General features: G+C 46.9%; 1 protein-coding gene across 1 annotated transcript in view; it reads right to left on the reverse strand.

Annotated features, from left to right (window-relative positions):
• LOC145340047 (maestro heat-like repeat-containing protein family member 1) overlaps positions 1-16,639 on the reverse strand; it is a 67,437-nt gene that overhangs the window by 31,238 nt on the left and 19,560 nt on the right. Inside the window, exons 8-12 of the mRNA XM_080184465.1 lie at positions 11,258-11,398; positions 9,188-9,280; positions 6,003-6,081; positions 2,762-2,875; positions 2,216-2,289 (exon numbers count right to left, since the gene is read on the reverse strand). Coding sequence (XP_080040591.1) covers positions 2,216-2,289; positions 2,762-2,875; positions 6,003-6,081; positions 9,188-9,280; positions 11,258-11,398 — 501 coding nt within the window. The remainder of the gene's footprint in view (positions 1-2,215; positions 2,290-2,761; positions 2,876-6,002; positions 6,082-9,187; positions 9,281-11,257; positions 11,399-16,639) is intronic.

Here is a 16,639-nt window from a genome sequence, read left to right on the forward strand (position 1 = left end):
CTGCGCCTTTTCTGACAAACAAATTTAGGTATTATCACTAGACTATTAATCCAGTAACTCACCTACTGTTCTGGGGATCTGGATTCGAAGCCTGGCCACAGTAGATAGTAGAATTTGAATTCAATAAAAAAAAAACTTGGATTTAAGAATCCATCGATCACCATGAAACGATTGTTAGAAAAACCCATTTGGCTCACTAATGTCCTTTAGGGGAGGAAATCTACTGTCCTTACCCTGGTCTGGCCTACATGTGACTCCAGGGCCACAGCACAATGTGGTTGACTCTGAGCTGCCCTCTGAAATGGTCTAGCAAGCCACGCGGTTCAAGGGCAATAAATGTTGACCAGCCAGTGACACCATATCTCATAAATGAATTTAAAAAACGACAACCATTCCCTGGTTCACACCCCACGACAACGCTTCCACCAAGAGTCCATCCACCAACATATCAGCATTCTCTTCTATAAATCAGTGCTCCTTTTACAGTTTGTTATTTAATGCAAAGTGCCCTGATGAGTGCAAGACAAAAAGCTTCAACAACATTTGCCTTTCTTCAATTAAATACTCGTGCATCTTTTAATTACTTATCATTTCAGGCTTTTCTGCAATAAGCTGCATCGGCCATCAGTCAGCCCCATTCCACCCAAACAACTCCTTAAATTGATATTTCTCAATCCCTTTCCATGTTTTTGTCAATTAAAGGATAAGTAAGCATGGGGGAGGCGAGATGAGTACAGGTTGTCTCTAGTCTGGAAGGAGAGGGTTAGCTGGAGAAGTTAGTTTTCAATTGCTTTCATTCCGTAGAGAAGCACACAGCAACTGTGTTTGCTATTCCCTTTGGTCTAGGGGGTTATGGAGTTATTGGACAGCACTTGCTGAATAATCCTGAGTGTGCTAATAGTTACACTAACAACATAGCATCAGACCTAGGAGCAGGAGGTCTGGTCCCTTGAGCCTGCTCCACTATTCAATAAGATCATGGCTGATCTTTTTGTGGACTCAACTCCATTTACCCACCCACTCACCATCATCCTTAATTTCTTTACTATTCATAAATTTATCTATCCTTGCCTTAAAAACATTCAATGAGGTAGGCTCAACTGCTTCACTGGGCAGGGAATTCCACAGATTCACAACCCTTTGTGTGAAGAAGTTCCTCCTCAACTCAGTCCCAAATCTGCTTTCCCCTTATTGAACTTATCTGTTTCTATAAGATCTCCCCTCATTCTTCTGAATTCCAATGAGTATAGCCCCAGTCTACTCAGTCTCTCCTCATAAGCCAACCCTCTCAACTCCAGAATCAACCTAGTGAATCTCCTCTGCACCCCCTCCAGTGCCAGTATATCTTTTCTCAAGTAAGGAGACCAAAACTGTACACAGTACTCCAGGTGTGGCCTCACCAGCACCTTATACAGTTGCAATATAACCTGGCTGTTTTTAAACTCCATTCCTCTAGCAATGAAGGACAAAATTCCATTTGCCTTCTTAATTACCTGCTACACCTGCAAACCAACTCCTTGAGATTCCTGCACAAGGACTGATTTTTAGAGATAATCAGTCCAGCTTGTAACATGGTTAAATTACACTCACTGGAAGTGACATACACAGGAAGGTTTTCTCTACAAAAAGGAAGATGTTCGAACCTTGCACCTTTTCTGAATTACCCAGTGGTTTGGAGCGGTGATAGTTTCCCCGTTGCCGTCTCCACAGCAACACCTCAGTCAGAGTTGACTTTCCAGCTAATCAGTACACTTTTCTCTGATAATATAAATTGTTGCAGTTGTTTGACATTTGGCATTCTTGCGTCTGTCCTGCTGAGTGCAAGGGGAAAAGTTTTGGCAGCATCTCTCTTTTTTTGAAACAAAGAGATGCATTAGGCTAGGCAGAGGCAGCAGATTTCTGCTGGCAGGGAGGTGGGTTGGAGACAGATTGAAATGGAGCCATTCAGGGGGTGTTAGTAGGCACTTAGTCCACACATAGTGGAGTGGAAATTTGGAACTCGCTCCTTCAAAACCCCGGGGTCGCTTGGGATTTGTTGGAGTTTTCAAAACAGGAGACGTTTAAATCCAGCTGGAGGAGGGCAAGGATTTTGGAGCAAAGATTGGCAAATGGGTTAGCCAGGAGGCAAGTGACAGATTGAGGGGCTGAATGGACTCCTTTTCATCTTGATAGAACAAGACCGTTCAGCGTGGGAAGGGTTAAGTATGTGGCTTACCTTGTTGTTATTATCGTGGATAGTGAACTTCATACCGGCGAGTATCAGAGACTTCTTACTCTCTAGCTGAGGAGCTGAAAGATAGACAAGGGAGATCAATTATCTCCTACTAGGACACAGAACAATGCAGCACAGGAACAGGCCCTTCAGCCCACAATGTTATCCTGTCTGTGAGTGTCACATTCCAAAACTACATTAGAAAGAGACCAATCATTCCCTCCCGACCTTTCAAAACTGGGTTTATAATGACAGAAGTCAGTAAAGAGCCAGGGAATAAGGCAGTGGCACTGTCACTGGACAAATCCAGAGACCCAGATTCAAATCCCACCACGCAGATGGTGAAATTTGAATTCAAAACAGAAATCTGGAATTAAAAGTGACAAGCACGAAACCATTGTCGATTGTTGGAAAAACCCACCTGGTTCACAAATGTTCTTTAAGGAAGGAAATCTGCCGTCCTTACCCGGTCTGGCCTACGTGTGACTCCAGAGCCACAGCAATATCGTTGACTCTTAACTGCCCTCCAAAGTAATACACAATACTTACACACGGAGTTGATGAGGTGTTTGAGCACAGTCAGCGTTCCAATACGGATTCTCTCATTATGAACTTCCAACTTCTGGAGCAGGAAGGCGATAAGCCTGTCGATGTAGGCCCGGGCTGTGGAAGGAAAGTGGGCGGGGGGGTGAGGCGGAGAAAGCAAGAGAGAGAGTGAGACAGCATAACCTCCTCGTTCTTATATTTTATGCTTCTATTACAACATAAAGAACTAGGAGCAGGAGTAGGCCATCTGGCCCCTCGGGCCTGCCCCGCCATTCAATAAGATCATGGCTGATCTTTTTGTGGACTGAGCTCCACTTACCCACCCGCTCACCATAACCCTTAATTTCTTTACTGTTCAAAAATTGATCTATCCTTGCCCTAAAAACATTCAATGAGGTAGCCTCAACTGCTTCACTGGGCAGGGAATTCTACAGATTCACAACCCTTTGTGTGAAGAAGTTCCTCCTCAACTCAGTTCTAAATCTTATTTTGAGGCTATGCCCTCTAGTTCTAGTTTCACCCACCCGTGGAAACAGTTTCCCTGCTTCTATCTTATCCACTTCCTTCATAATCTTATATGTTTCTATAAGATCTCCCCTCATTCTTCTGAATTCCAATGAGTATAGCCCCAGTCTACTCAGTCTCTCCTCATTAGCCAACCCTCTCAACTCCAGAATCAACCTAGTGAATCTCCTCTGCACCCCCTCCAGTGCCAGTATATCCTTTCTCAAGTCAGGAGACCAAAACTGTACACAGTACTCCAGGTGTGGCCTCACCAGCACCTTATACAGCTGCAACATAATCTCGCTGTTTTTAAACTCCATCCCTCTAGCAATGAAGGACAAAATTCCATTTGCCTTCATTACCTGCTGTACCTGCAAACCAACTCCTTGAGATTCCTGCAGCAGGGCACCCAGGTCCCTCTGCACAGCAGCACGCTGCAATTTTTTTTTTATCACCACCAGTCAGTATATCACGAGGTTAAGGAGAGAGCAGAAGTTGAACAGGCTTGTAGAGTAATTCCCATGTTTAAATCAGGGTCAGTGACTCACCCTCTCAAACGCGATTGTAAAGGAACTGATTCACCCTGAACGCGCGCTCACACAAACACATGATTATGACTCCCTCCCTCTCTCTCCGCTAACCTCGGCAACTGTGTTGTCTCTAAATTAGCATCCAGAATTATGAGTAAATTATGCTTCCAACCACGGGGTCCCCAACAGGCTCCACTTCCTGACCAGAATAGCTGTTATAATGTAGGAAACCTGGCAGCCAATTTGTGCACAGCAAGATCGCACAAACAACAGCCAGGTTGAGAGATAAATATTGGTCAAGGCACTGAACAAACATCCCTTGCTCTCTTTGAATAGAACAAAAAAAACTACAGCACAGGAACAGGCCCTTCGGCCCTCCCAAGCCAGCACAGACCACGCTGCCCGACTGAACTAAAACCCCCTACCCTTCCAGAGACCATATCCCTCTATTCCCATCCTATTCATGTACTTGTCAAGATACCATTTAAAGTCACTACCATACCCGCTTCCACTACCTCCCCCGGCAGTGAGTTCCAGGCACCCACTACTCTCTGTGTAAAAAATCTGCCTCGTACACGTCCTTTAAACCTTGTCCCTCACACCCTAAACCTGTGCCCCCCAGTAATTAATTCTTCCACCGTGGGGAAAAGCTTCTGACTATCCATTCTGCCAATGCCCCTCATAATCTTGTAGACTTCTATCAGGCTCTTCAACCTCTGTCGCTCCAGTGAGAACAAACCAAATTTCTCCAACCTCTCCTTATAGCTAATGCCCTCCATACCAGGCAACATCCTGGTAAAGCTTTTCTGTCCCCTCTCCAAAGCCTCCACATCCCTCTGGTAGTGTGGTGACCAGATATTCTAAGTGGGGCCCAATCAAGGTGAGTTTGGGAATCCTTCACATGCCCCCAGGGCCTCTGTTTAATACCCCACCTCTGACAGTGCGGCACTCCCTCGGTGCTGCACTGGGAGCTCTCACTTGGATACAAGGAAGCAGCAGTAGGCCATTCGATCCCTTGAGCCTGCTCCGCCTTTAATAAGATCAAGGCTGATTTGATAGTAACATCAAATCTGCATCTTGCCTACCCCAATAACCCACCTTGCTTACCAAGAATCTATCCACCTCTGCTTTAAACATATTGAAAGACTCTTGCTTCCAGCACCTCTTCAGGAAGAGAGTTCCAGAGACTGCCCATCCTTTGGGTGAAGACCTTTACCTCATCTCTATTTTAATGATTTTTAAACAGTGGACTGTGGGTTCAAGCCTCTGGTGTGGACCTTAAACCAACAACTTTCTGACCATCGTTGGTTGTACAGAGCTTGTGTTTTGCTAAAAGAGAGACATGTTGTTGAAGTTTTTCATCTGACACTCATCAGGACAAACACAAGAATGCCAAATTTCAAAGAATCACAATTTAGAACAAAGAACAAAAACAGCCCGGGAAACAGGCCCTTCGGCCCAACGAGCCCGCGCCGCCATTTTAACATTATGAGTCCCCTCTCCACCCATGACCCTTGTCTATGCAAAGGAGATATTAAAAGGAGAAAAGGATGCTGATTCGGTTGTCACGTGGACTGGCCAAGGTGTTGCCAAGGAGAAAGCAACGGGCAACTATCGGTTCCCCAAGTTCCCCGGTAACTAAAAAAGGAACAAGGTTTGAACATATTCATTTAGTTTTCAGAGAATGAGTCCCTCTGCACGAATACACGTCACTTCCGGGAGCGTACTGTAATTATCTTAGCTTGGTTGTTGGTGTAGTTATTAACACACTCAGGGCTATTCAGCAGGTGCTGCCAATTGTGAAATCACATTTAATAGTAGGTGGTTTATTTTGGGTTTTCCGGACACGGGCTGCTGGAGTTAGCTCTGTACTTTCCCCATCATGGGCAACCAAAGACAAAATACTCCAGATGCTGGAAAACTGAAATAAAAGCAAGAAATGTCAGAAAAACTCAGCAGCGTCTGTGGAGAGAAAAACCCAGTTAATGTTCTGAGTCGGTACGATTCTTCAAAGCAGAGAGTCATGTTGCAGGTGAAACATTAACTTGGTTAACTCCAGCACTGGTCCTGATGAGCACAAGACAAAAAAGTTCTGGAACGTTCTCTCCATTCAACCATCTTCTGACCCAGAGGCAAGAGAGGGCATGTTACCCACTGAGCCAGAGGAGAGGGGGCAGTAGGTTCACGTGCCCAACCCGAGATGCTCTTACCCAGAACGGTGAAACAGCGAAGCACTTCATTGTGATTCTTGACTGCCATGTGATTGGCGTAATCCAGAGGGGCACACACCTGCAGAGAGAGAGAAACTGGTGTCAGCCCTGGAAAGCCCCATTGTCCTTGGTACCCGCTGTGCCATGAGGGGGGGGCATGCAGACCCTGTACCCCATACACAGTAGCGAGTGAGGGCACTGCCCCTTCACCCTGTGGTCAGAGTTCCAAACCAACCCAGACTGACGAGCATTATTCAGTATCTCTCACTCCATACCTGGGGTTGTAATATATACAGTGCCCCGTGTGTGCAAGATTCATGGTACATCATCAACCTGGCAAAATCTCTTAGCAGAGGGGCAAAGATATTGTTCTATAAATGCCCACATTCTCCACTTTGATTTTGCGGGTGACACGGTGGCACAACGGTTAGCACTAATGACTTACAGCGCCAGGGACCTGGGTTCGATTCCTGGCTTGGGTGACTGTGCAGAGTTTGCACATTCTTTCCATGTCTGCCTGGGTTTCCTTCGTGTGCTCCTGTTTCCTCCCACAGTCCAGAGGTGCATGGGTTAGGTGGATTGGCTGTGCTAAAATTGACCCTTAGTGTCAGGGGATTAGCAGGGGTAAATACGTGGGGTTACGGGAATAGGGCCTGGGTGGAATTGTGGTCGGTGCAGGCTCGATGGGCCGAATGGCCTCCTTCTGCACTGTAGGGATTGAGTAAAAAGGTGAAATGAATGTTAAAATTGACAAAAGACTGGTTAGGCTTCAGCCAGAGTAGCATGTGCAATTCTGGTCACTACATTTTAGGAAGAATGTTAAGGATTTGGAGATAGATTTTACTGGGATAGTGCAGGACATGGGAGGAGGCTCATTATACTTACAGGCTGGAGGAGTACCGAGTATAAAATCAGGCAAGTTATGCTGAACAGTTACAAAGCTCCAATTAGAGGACTGAATCCAGTTTGGGTCACCCCTCGGGGGAAGGTGCAGAGGAGATGGCTCCGGAAAGTTAGCTCCAAGGTCAAGTTGGAGAACATGGGGTGGTTCACCTTTGGACAAAGGAGATTGAGGGGGGAATGGACAAGAATGGATAAGGAGCAACTGCTCCTCTTAGTTAAAGGTCAGTCACAAGGGGACACAGCTTTTTACCCAGAGGAATGTGACAATCTGGAATATTCACTCTTGTCCATTCCCCCTCAATCTCCTTTGTCCCAAGGTGTGGGACGGTGGTGGAGCTGGGATGTCTCACATCTTTTTAGAAGTATCTGGATGAGCACTTGGCACGCCATGCCATTCAGGGCTACGGGCCAAGTGCTGGTAAGTGGGATAAGGTGGGGAGGTCAGGTGTTCCTAATGTATTGGTGCAGACTAGATGGGTCGAAGGCCCTCTTCAGCGCTGTGTGATTCTATGATTGGATAAAACTGGACAGGATTATGACAGATTTGGGTAAAATAGACAGATAAAATCTCTTCCCACTGGCTGCTGGAGCCAGGACAGTGGGAGAGAGATGGGCAAGAGCTGCATGAGGGACTTGAAGATGAGTTTTTTTTAAAAAAAACACAGTGGTCTTAACCTGGAGCCCGCTGCCAAGGAGGATAGTCAGGGGTGGAGCTGAACAACTAGTATTAGATTGGATTGTTACTCGAGAGAAGTAAAGCTACAGGGAGACATATTGACCAGATTTCTCCAGCTATAAACTGGGGCTGTTTTCTCTCTCTCTCTCGAGAGGAAAATGAAGAGGTCATTTGACAAAGACGTTGAGGGGTTTGATAGGAGTAAATGTGAGAATGTCTCCACTGGCAGAGGACACAGGCAAATTCATTAGCGAGAGATGAAAGAGGAATGAGGTGAACGTTAACTCCAGCTGTGAGCTGTTCAGTCCATTCCGGATCAGTGCATCCTGACAGATGCCGCTCTCAAAACCCGCTGAATTTTACTCTGAAATCGGGATCGTTTTCCCACACTGCGACCCACAAAAGGCCAGGGCCTATTCACCTCAGGGTAACTTTTCAGGCTAGAGATGTTTATGTTGGGGAAGTGTAGAGAGATTTCCGAATCTACATGGATAGTCAGGAGTTGGGATACAGAGCAGCCAGTTTCACAGGAACATTCCTCTTCATTCCGCAGTCTAGGCCAGGCAGAGGGAATGATTACAAAGCAAGATGTGACAAGGCAGACAGCAACCAGCAGGTCAAACCAATCATCTGGGAAAATATCACCTGGGGGTGTAATACACACAGCATCTCAGTCCGTACCTGGGAGTGTAATATACTCAGCATCTCAGTCATTTGCTGATGACACCAAAATTGGAGGTGTGGTAGATTGTGAGGAAGGGTGTCATAGTCTGCAGGGAGACTTAGATAGGTTGCAGAGCTGGGCCGAGAGGTGGCGGATGGAATTTAATGCGGAGAAGTGTGAGGTAATTCACTTTGGTAGGAGCAACAGATGTGTCGAGTATAGGGCTAATGGGAGGACTTTGAATAGTGTGGATGAACAGAGGGATCTAGGTGTGTGTGTACATAGATCCCTGAAAGTTGGGAATCAAGTAGATAAGGTTGTCAAGAAGGCGTACGGTGTCTTGGCGTTTATTGGTAGGGGGATTGAATTTAGGAGTCGCAGTGTAATGTTGCAACTGTACACTACTCTAGTGCGGCCGCACTTGGAGTACTGTGTGCAGTTCTGGTCCCCGCATTACAAGAAGGATGTGGAGGCGTTGGAGAGGGTGCAGAGGAGGTTTACTAGGATGTTGCCTGGTATGGAGGGGAGGTCCTATGAGGAGAGACTGAGGGATCTAGGGTTGTTTTCGTTGGAAAGAAGGCGGCTAAGAGGGGATCTTATTGAAACATATAAGATGATTAGAGGTTTAGATAGGGTGGATAGTGATAGCCTTTTTCCTCGGATGGAGAAAGCTAGCACGAGGGGGCATGGCTTTAAATTAAGGGGGGGTAGCTACAGGACGGATGTCAGGGGTAGGTTCTTTACCCAGGGGGTGGTGAGGGATTGGAATGCCCTGCCTGCTGCAGTTGTAAATGCGTCTAGTTTGGGGGCGTTTAAGAGATCTCTGGATAGGTTTATGGACGAAATGGGATTGGTATAGGCTAGTGGGTCATTGTTTTTGTAACTGGTCGGCGCAACATCGTGGGCCGAAGGGCCTGTTCTGCGCTGTTATGTTCTATGTACCTGAGGGTGTAATATACTCAGTAGATTGTCGATCTGTGTCTCCAGTACACGACTGCCCATGTCCACTGCAGCATCCAGAACGTGACACAGACTCTGGGGATGAAACATTGATATTTATTTTCTTGTTAGAGAGAATCACAACAGATTTCTCCCCCCAAATACCACCCGCTTTTAAAATGTGGCCGTACTCACTGAAACACCTGCCCTCTGCATGGCATGTGCTCCAGATACCATTCCCCCCACCCCGAACCCTCCCCACCACTTCAAACCCCTCGGCAGGCACTCAGTAACACATTGTCCCAGTGACGGTGACCATAAATGTCAGGTTGTTGGAAAAACCCTTCCGATTCACTATTGTCCTATAGGGAAAGAAATCTGCCATCCTTACCCAGTCTGGCCTACTTGTGACTCCAGATTCTTAACACACAAATATCCCTCTAATTTTCACTTATTCGATTGAACAGGGGCCAAGCAGAATTTGTTACCCAGCCCTCATTACCCTTGAACTGAGTGTCTCACTTGGCCATCTCAGAGGGCAGTTAAGAGTCAAAGACAGCGCTGTGGGTCTGGAGTCACATGTCTGAAATCAGCGGACTGGGGAGGAATGGCAGATTTCCAGGTTTTATGAATTGAATTGACATTCCAGATAAATTAAATGTAAATTCCATCAGTTGCCATGTGGGATTTGAACTTGAGAGCCTAGCACATTAGACTGGGGCTCTGGATTAATGATAGTGACACTGACAGTGACTAATCCACTCACCATCCTGACTTGGAAATATATCACTGTTCCTTCACTGTCGCTGGGTCAAAATCCTGGAACTCCCTCCCTAACAGCACTGTGGGTGTACCTACGCCTCAGACTGCAGCGGCTCAAGAAGGCAGCACCTTCTGAAGGGGCAATTAGACTCAGAATCCCTACAGTGCAGAAGGAGGCCACTCAGCCCATCACATCCACTCAGACCACAATCCCACCCTGGCCCTATTACCATAACCTCTCATATTTACCCTGCTAATCCCCCTGACATTAAGGGGCAATTTAGCACAGCCAATCCACCTGACTAGCATATCTTTGGACTGTGGGAGGAAACCAGAACATCCAGGGGAAACCCACACAGACACAGGGAGAACATGCAGCCTCCACACAGACAGTGACCTGAAGCCAGAATCGAACCCGGGTCCCTGGCGCTGAGAGGCAGCAGCGCTAACCACTGTGCCACCGTGCTGCCCTATTAGGGATTTATTCCCCTTTAGGGATGGGGAATAATTGCTGGTCTAGCCAGTGACGCCCACATCCCATCAATGAATAAAACCAACTGAGTACATAAGTAGTGAGGTTATGCTTCAGTTGTACAGGGCATTGCTGAGTCCGCGTTTGAAGTACTGTGCACAGTATTACTCACCACGGATTGCAAACAGCTCAGAGATGGGTGACTCAGTTCATACCTGGAATGGGTGAGGTGTGTTACAAGGCAAGGCTGGACAGGCAAGGTTTGTACCTCCGGTGTTTTGAGGTGACTTGATTGAGACCTTTAAGATCCTGAGGGGGGTATTGACAGGGTGGGTGTGGAGAGAATGCTTTCTCTTGTGGGAGAGTCTCGAACCAGGGGGTCACTGTTTAAGAATAAGGGGTTGCCTGTTTAAAACGGAGGTGAAATTTTTCTCAGGGGGCGGACAGTCTCTGGAATTCTCTTCCTCAAAAGGCAGAGTCTGGGAATCTTCTTAAGGCAGAGCTGGATAGAACATAGAACATAGAACATTACAGCGCAGAACAGGCCCTTCGGCCCACGATGTTGCGCCGACCAGTTACAAAACAATGACCCACTAACCTAAACCAATCCCTTCTCGTCCATAAACCTATATAGATTCTCGATTAACAACGGGATGAAAAGTTATCGGAGAGTGGGCGGAGGGGGGGTCAGCAAGAATGTGGGGTTGAGGTTACAATCAGATCAGCCAGATCTTATAGAATGGGCTCAAGGGGCTGAATGGCTTCCTGATTTATATGTTGTGATGTATATTGTTACCCGGTTAGGCGGGGGAAGAGGGAGATTTCGAGCCGTTTGTTACCTGGGTGACGTGGAAATGCTCCGAGTGCTTCCTGTAGAGAGCCAGGATCCCAGGGATGAGCTTGGGCAACTGCTCCTCCAGCTTGTCGTGAGGCAGCAGGTACGCCATCTGACCAATCGCATCCACCACACTCGTCCTCAACTGCAACAGGGTAGAGAGTGAAAACGTTCCCAGCAGAACGACACCTCGAACAAGAGAGGAGGTCAGCGCAAAAACAGAAAAACTGATAGCTCCAGCACGAGTCCCAGAAGACTGAGGAAATTTGGCATGTCAGCTATGACTCTCACCAACTTTTACAGATACACCACAGAAAGCATTATTTCTGATTATATCACAGCTTGGTCTGGGCTCCTGCTCTGCCCAAGACTGCAAGGAACTATAAAAGGTCGTGAATGTAACCCAACCCATCACACAAACCAGCCTCCCACCCATTGACTCTGTCTACACTTCCCACTGCCTCGGAAAAGCAGCCGGCATAATTAAGGACCCCACACACCCTGGACATTCTCTCTTCCACCTTCTTCCTTCAGGAAAAAGATACAAAAGTCTGACGTCACGTACCAACCAATTCAAGAACAGCTTCTTCCCTGCTGCTGTCAGACTTTTGAATGGACTTACATCGCACAAGTTGATCTTTCTCTACACCCTAGCTATGACTGCAACACTACATTCTGCACTCTCTCCATTCCTTCTCTATGAATGGTATGCTTCGTCTGTATAGAGCCCAAAAGACAATACTTTTCACTGTATATTAATGGGACAATAATAAACCAAATCAAATCAAATAATGCTGGAAAATCCCGGCAGGTCTGACAGCATCTGTGGGGAGAGACGAACCAACATTGAGTCTGGACGACCCTTTGATTTGTAACGTTGCTTCTTTTCTCTCCCCACAGACGCTGTCAGACCTGCTGAGATTTTCCAGCGTTTTCTGTATTTGTTTCAGATTCTAGCATCTGCAGTATTTTGCCTTTTTCTAGAGAAAGTCAGTGACTTGGAATTAAAAGGTCAGTCAGTCTCTGCAACAACACACAACACGGGGTTAGACACACAATAAACACCTCGACCAAATCCCTTCTCGACCTGGAGAACAGATTCAGCTTCCCACCCTTGTACGTAAAGTTTCTCATCCCTGGAAGCATTCTTGTAAAACCTCTCCTGCACTCCCTCCAATCAATTCACATCCTTCCTATAGTGTGGTGCCCACAACTGTACACAATATTCCAGCTGAGGTCTAACTAGTGGTCTTGTATAAATTTAGCATAACCTCCTTGCTCGCGTATTCTGTCCCCTATCAATAAAGCCTAGAATACTCTATGGTTTAATTATTCTCTCCACCTGTTCTGCCACCTTCCATGATAGAACCAAAGAACCATACAACGTTACAGCTCAGAAATAGACCTTTTGGCCCTTCTTGTCTGTGCCAAACCATTTTTCTGCCTAGTCCCACTGACCTGCACTTGGACCATATCCCTCCACACCCCTCTCATCCATGTACCTGTCCAAGTTTTTCTTAAATATTAGAAGTGACCCTGCATTTACCACTTCATCTGGCAGCTCATTCCACACTCCCACCACTCTCTATGTGAAGAAGCCCCCCACTAATATTCCCTTTAAACTTTTCTCCTTTCACCCTTAACCCATGCCCTCTAGTTTTTTTCTCCCCTTAGCCTCAGTGGAAAAAGCCTGCTTGCATTCACTCTATCTATACCCATCAAAATCTTATACACCTCTATCAAATCTCCCCTCATTCTTCTACACTCCAGGGAATAAAGTCCTAATCTATTCAACCTTTCTCTGTAACTCAGTTTCTCAAGTCCCAGCAACATCCTTGTAAACCTTCTCCGCACTCTTTCAACCTTATTAATATTCTTCCTGTAATTAGGTGACCAAAACTGCACACAATACTCCAAATTCGGCCTCATCAATGTGTTATACAACCTCACCATAACACTCCAACTCTTACACTCAATACTTTGATTTATAAAGGCCAATGTACCAAAAGCACTCTTTACGACCCTATCTACCTGTGACGTCACTTTTAGGGAATTATGTATCTGTATTCCCGAATCCCTGTGTTTTACTGCACTTTTCTATGTCCTATCATTTACCTTGCATGTTCTACTTTGGCTTTTCCTTCCAAAGTGCAATACCTCACACTCGTCTGCATTAAACTCCATCCGCCATTTTTCAGCCCATTTTTCTAGCTTTTCTAGTTGTAGGTAAAATGTTAGAATCCGTCATCAAGGAGGAAATAGCGAGGCATCTTGAGGGGAACTGCTTGATAGAGCAGATGCAACACGGTTTCGTTAAAGGGAAGTCGTGTCTGACAAATTTACTGGAGTTCTATGAGGATGTGTCTAGGGCGGTGGATAGAGGAGAGCCGGTGGATGTGGTCTTTCTTGATTTTCAGAAGGCGTTTGACAAGGTACCTCACAAGAGGTTATTGCAGAAGGTAAGGGGGCATGGAGTTGGGGGTAGGGTGTTAGCGTGGATAGAGGACTGGTTGTCAAATAGGAGGCAGAGAGTGGGGGTCAACGGGTGCTATTCGGATTGGCGGATGGTGACTAGTGGAGTGCCCCAGGGGTCGGTGCTGGGGCCTCAGCTTTTTACCATTTATATAGATGATCTGGAGGAGGGAACCGAGTGTAGGGTGTCAAAATTTGCTGATGACACCAAAATTGGTGGAAAGGCAAATTGTGCGGAGGGTGTGGAGAGTCTACAGAAGGATCTAGATAGGCTGGGCGAATGGGCCAGGAAATGGCAAATGGAATTTAATGTTGGCAAGTGCGAGGTGGTCCACTTTGGTAGGAAGCATTATTACTTACGTGGAGAAAAACTGCAGCAGGCGACGGTGCAGAGGGACCTCGGGGTCCTTGTGCATGAGTCGCAAAAACCCAGCCTGCAGGTGCAGCAGGTGGTCAGGAAGGCGAATGGGATGCTGGCCTTCATCACGAGGGGGATTGAATATAAAAGTAGGGAGGTCTTGCTGCGGCTGTATAGGGCATTGGTGAGGCCGCAGCTGGAGTACTGTGTGCAGTTTTGGGCGCCGTACTTACGCAAGGATATTTTGGCCTTGAAGGGAGTGCAGAGGAGGTTTACTAGGCTGATGCCGGAGTTGAGGGGGTTGAGCTATGAGGAGAGGCTGAATAAATTAGGCTTGTACTCGTTAGAGTTTAGAAGAATGAGGGGAGATCTCATTGAGACGTATAAGATGATGAATGGGATGGATAGGATAGAGGTAGAGAGACTCTTCCTGCTCAGAAAGGACAGTAGGACTAGGGGGCACAGCCTCAAGATAAAGGGGGGGGGTGGTTTAGAACAGAGTTGAGGAGGAACTTCTTCACTCAAAGGGTGGTGAATCTCTGGAATTCTCTGCCCGTTGAAGTGGTGGAGGTTACCTCGCTAAATATTTTTAAGACGCGGGTTGATGGGTTTTTGATAAGAGAGGGGATTAAGGGTTATGGGGAGAGGGCGGGAATGTGGTACTGAGCCAAGACAGATCAGCCATGATCTTATTGAATGGTGGGGCAGGCTCGAGGGGCTAGTTGGCCTACTCCTGCTCCTATTTCTTATGTTCTTATGTTCCAAATCCCTCTGCAAGGTTTGAAAACCTTCCTCACTCTCCACTACACCTCCAATCTTTGTATCATCAGCAAATTTGCTGATACAACTTACCACATTATCATCCAGATCATTGATATAGATAACAAACAACAATAAACCCAGCACCGATCCCTGTGGCACACCACTAGTCACAGGCCTCCACTCAGAAGCAATCCTCCACTACCACTCTCTGGCCTCTTCCATTGAGCCAGTGTCTAATCCAATTTACAGCCTCCCCATGTATACCTAGCGACTGAACCTTCTTAACTAACCTCCCATGAGGGACCTTATCAAATGCCTTACTGAAGTCCACGTAGACAACATCCACCGCCTTCCCTTCGTCCATTTCCCTGGTAATCTTCTCAAAAACTCTAATAGATTGGTTAAACATGACCTACCACGCACAAAGCCATGTTGACTCTCCCTATTAAGTCCCCGTCCATCCAAGTATTTGTAGATAATATCTCTTAGTACTCCTTCCAATAATTTACCTACTACTGACATCAAGCTTACCAGCCTATAATTTCCCGGATTATTTTTTGAGCCTTTTTTAAGCAATGGAACAACATGAGCTATCCAATCATCTGGCACCTTACCCGTGGATACCGACATTTTAAATATTTCTGCCAGGGCCCCTGCGATTTCAACACTAGTCTCCTTCAAGGTCCGAGGGAATACCCTGTCCGGTCCTGGGGATTTATCAGGATTTATCCCGATTTGCCTCAAGACAGCAAGTACCTCCTCCCCTCTACACATAAATGCCCAGCTCCCTCTGCTCCTGCACCCCTTTCAGACTTTTACCCCTTTTTTTCAATATTGTCTCCCATATTCTTCCTACCAAAATGCATCATCTCTCACTTCTTCACATTAAACTCCATCTACCACCTATGTGGGTAACGCAGTGGTTAGCACTGCTGCCTCACAGCACCAGCGACACAGGTTTGATGCCCAGCTTGGGTCACTGTGTAGAGTTTGCACATTCTACCTGTGTCTGATGGGTTTCCTCTGGGTGCTCCAGTTTCCCCTCAGTCCGAAAGACGTGCTGGTTAGGTGCATTACTCATGCTAATTTCTCCCTCAGTCTATCCAAACAGGCGCTGGAGTACAGCAACTAGGGGATTTTCACAGTAACTTCATTGCAATGAAAGCCTTACTTGTGGTACTAATAAATAAACATTAAGTGCCCACTTGTCTCTGGAGGTCCATCACTGTCATCCTCATAATTCACAAGAGAGCTGGAGTTTCTACCATCCCTAACTTTCTACTGTAGCTCAAGGGGAAAAGGAATGAGAAATAGAAACACAATCATTGGTCAAAACAGGAAGCAAAGAAAAATTCAAGTTCTGGTGAGCAGAATTGAAAAGGAGCAGGAGGTGGCGTCACAGCTGGATCCATGGGTTCACAGTTCTGGAATTTAGCAGCAGGTTCGAGAAACATCAAGATCACCCCCCATTCCCCCTGCACACTCCCCCTCACTCCATCCACAGCTTCCCTCGCCCTCCCCACTACCCCCCTCCCCAGCCTTCCTCCCCCATTCCCCCTGCACACTCCCCCTCACCCCCTCCTCCTCATCCCCTCCGCAGCCTCCCTCCCCTATTCCCCCCCCCGCACACTCCCCCTCACCAACCTCCCTCCCCCCCCACACACACTCCTCCTTACCCCCTCCCCAGCCTCCCTCCCTCCCCCTGCCAAAAACCCCCTCCCCAGCACACTCCTCCTCACTCCCTCACCAACCTCCCTCCTCCCCACACACACTCCTCCTCACCCCCTCACCAAC

Source organism: Carcharhinus amblyrhynchos, unplaced genomic scaffold, assembly GCF_965287045.1.
Source record: "Carcharhinus amblyrhynchos unplaced genomic scaffold, sCarAmb.v2.hapA scaffold_744, whole genome shotgun sequence".
Lineage (NCBI taxonomy): Eukaryota > Metazoa > Chordata > Chondrichthyes > Carcharhiniformes > Carcharhinidae > Carcharhinus > Carcharhinus amblyrhynchos.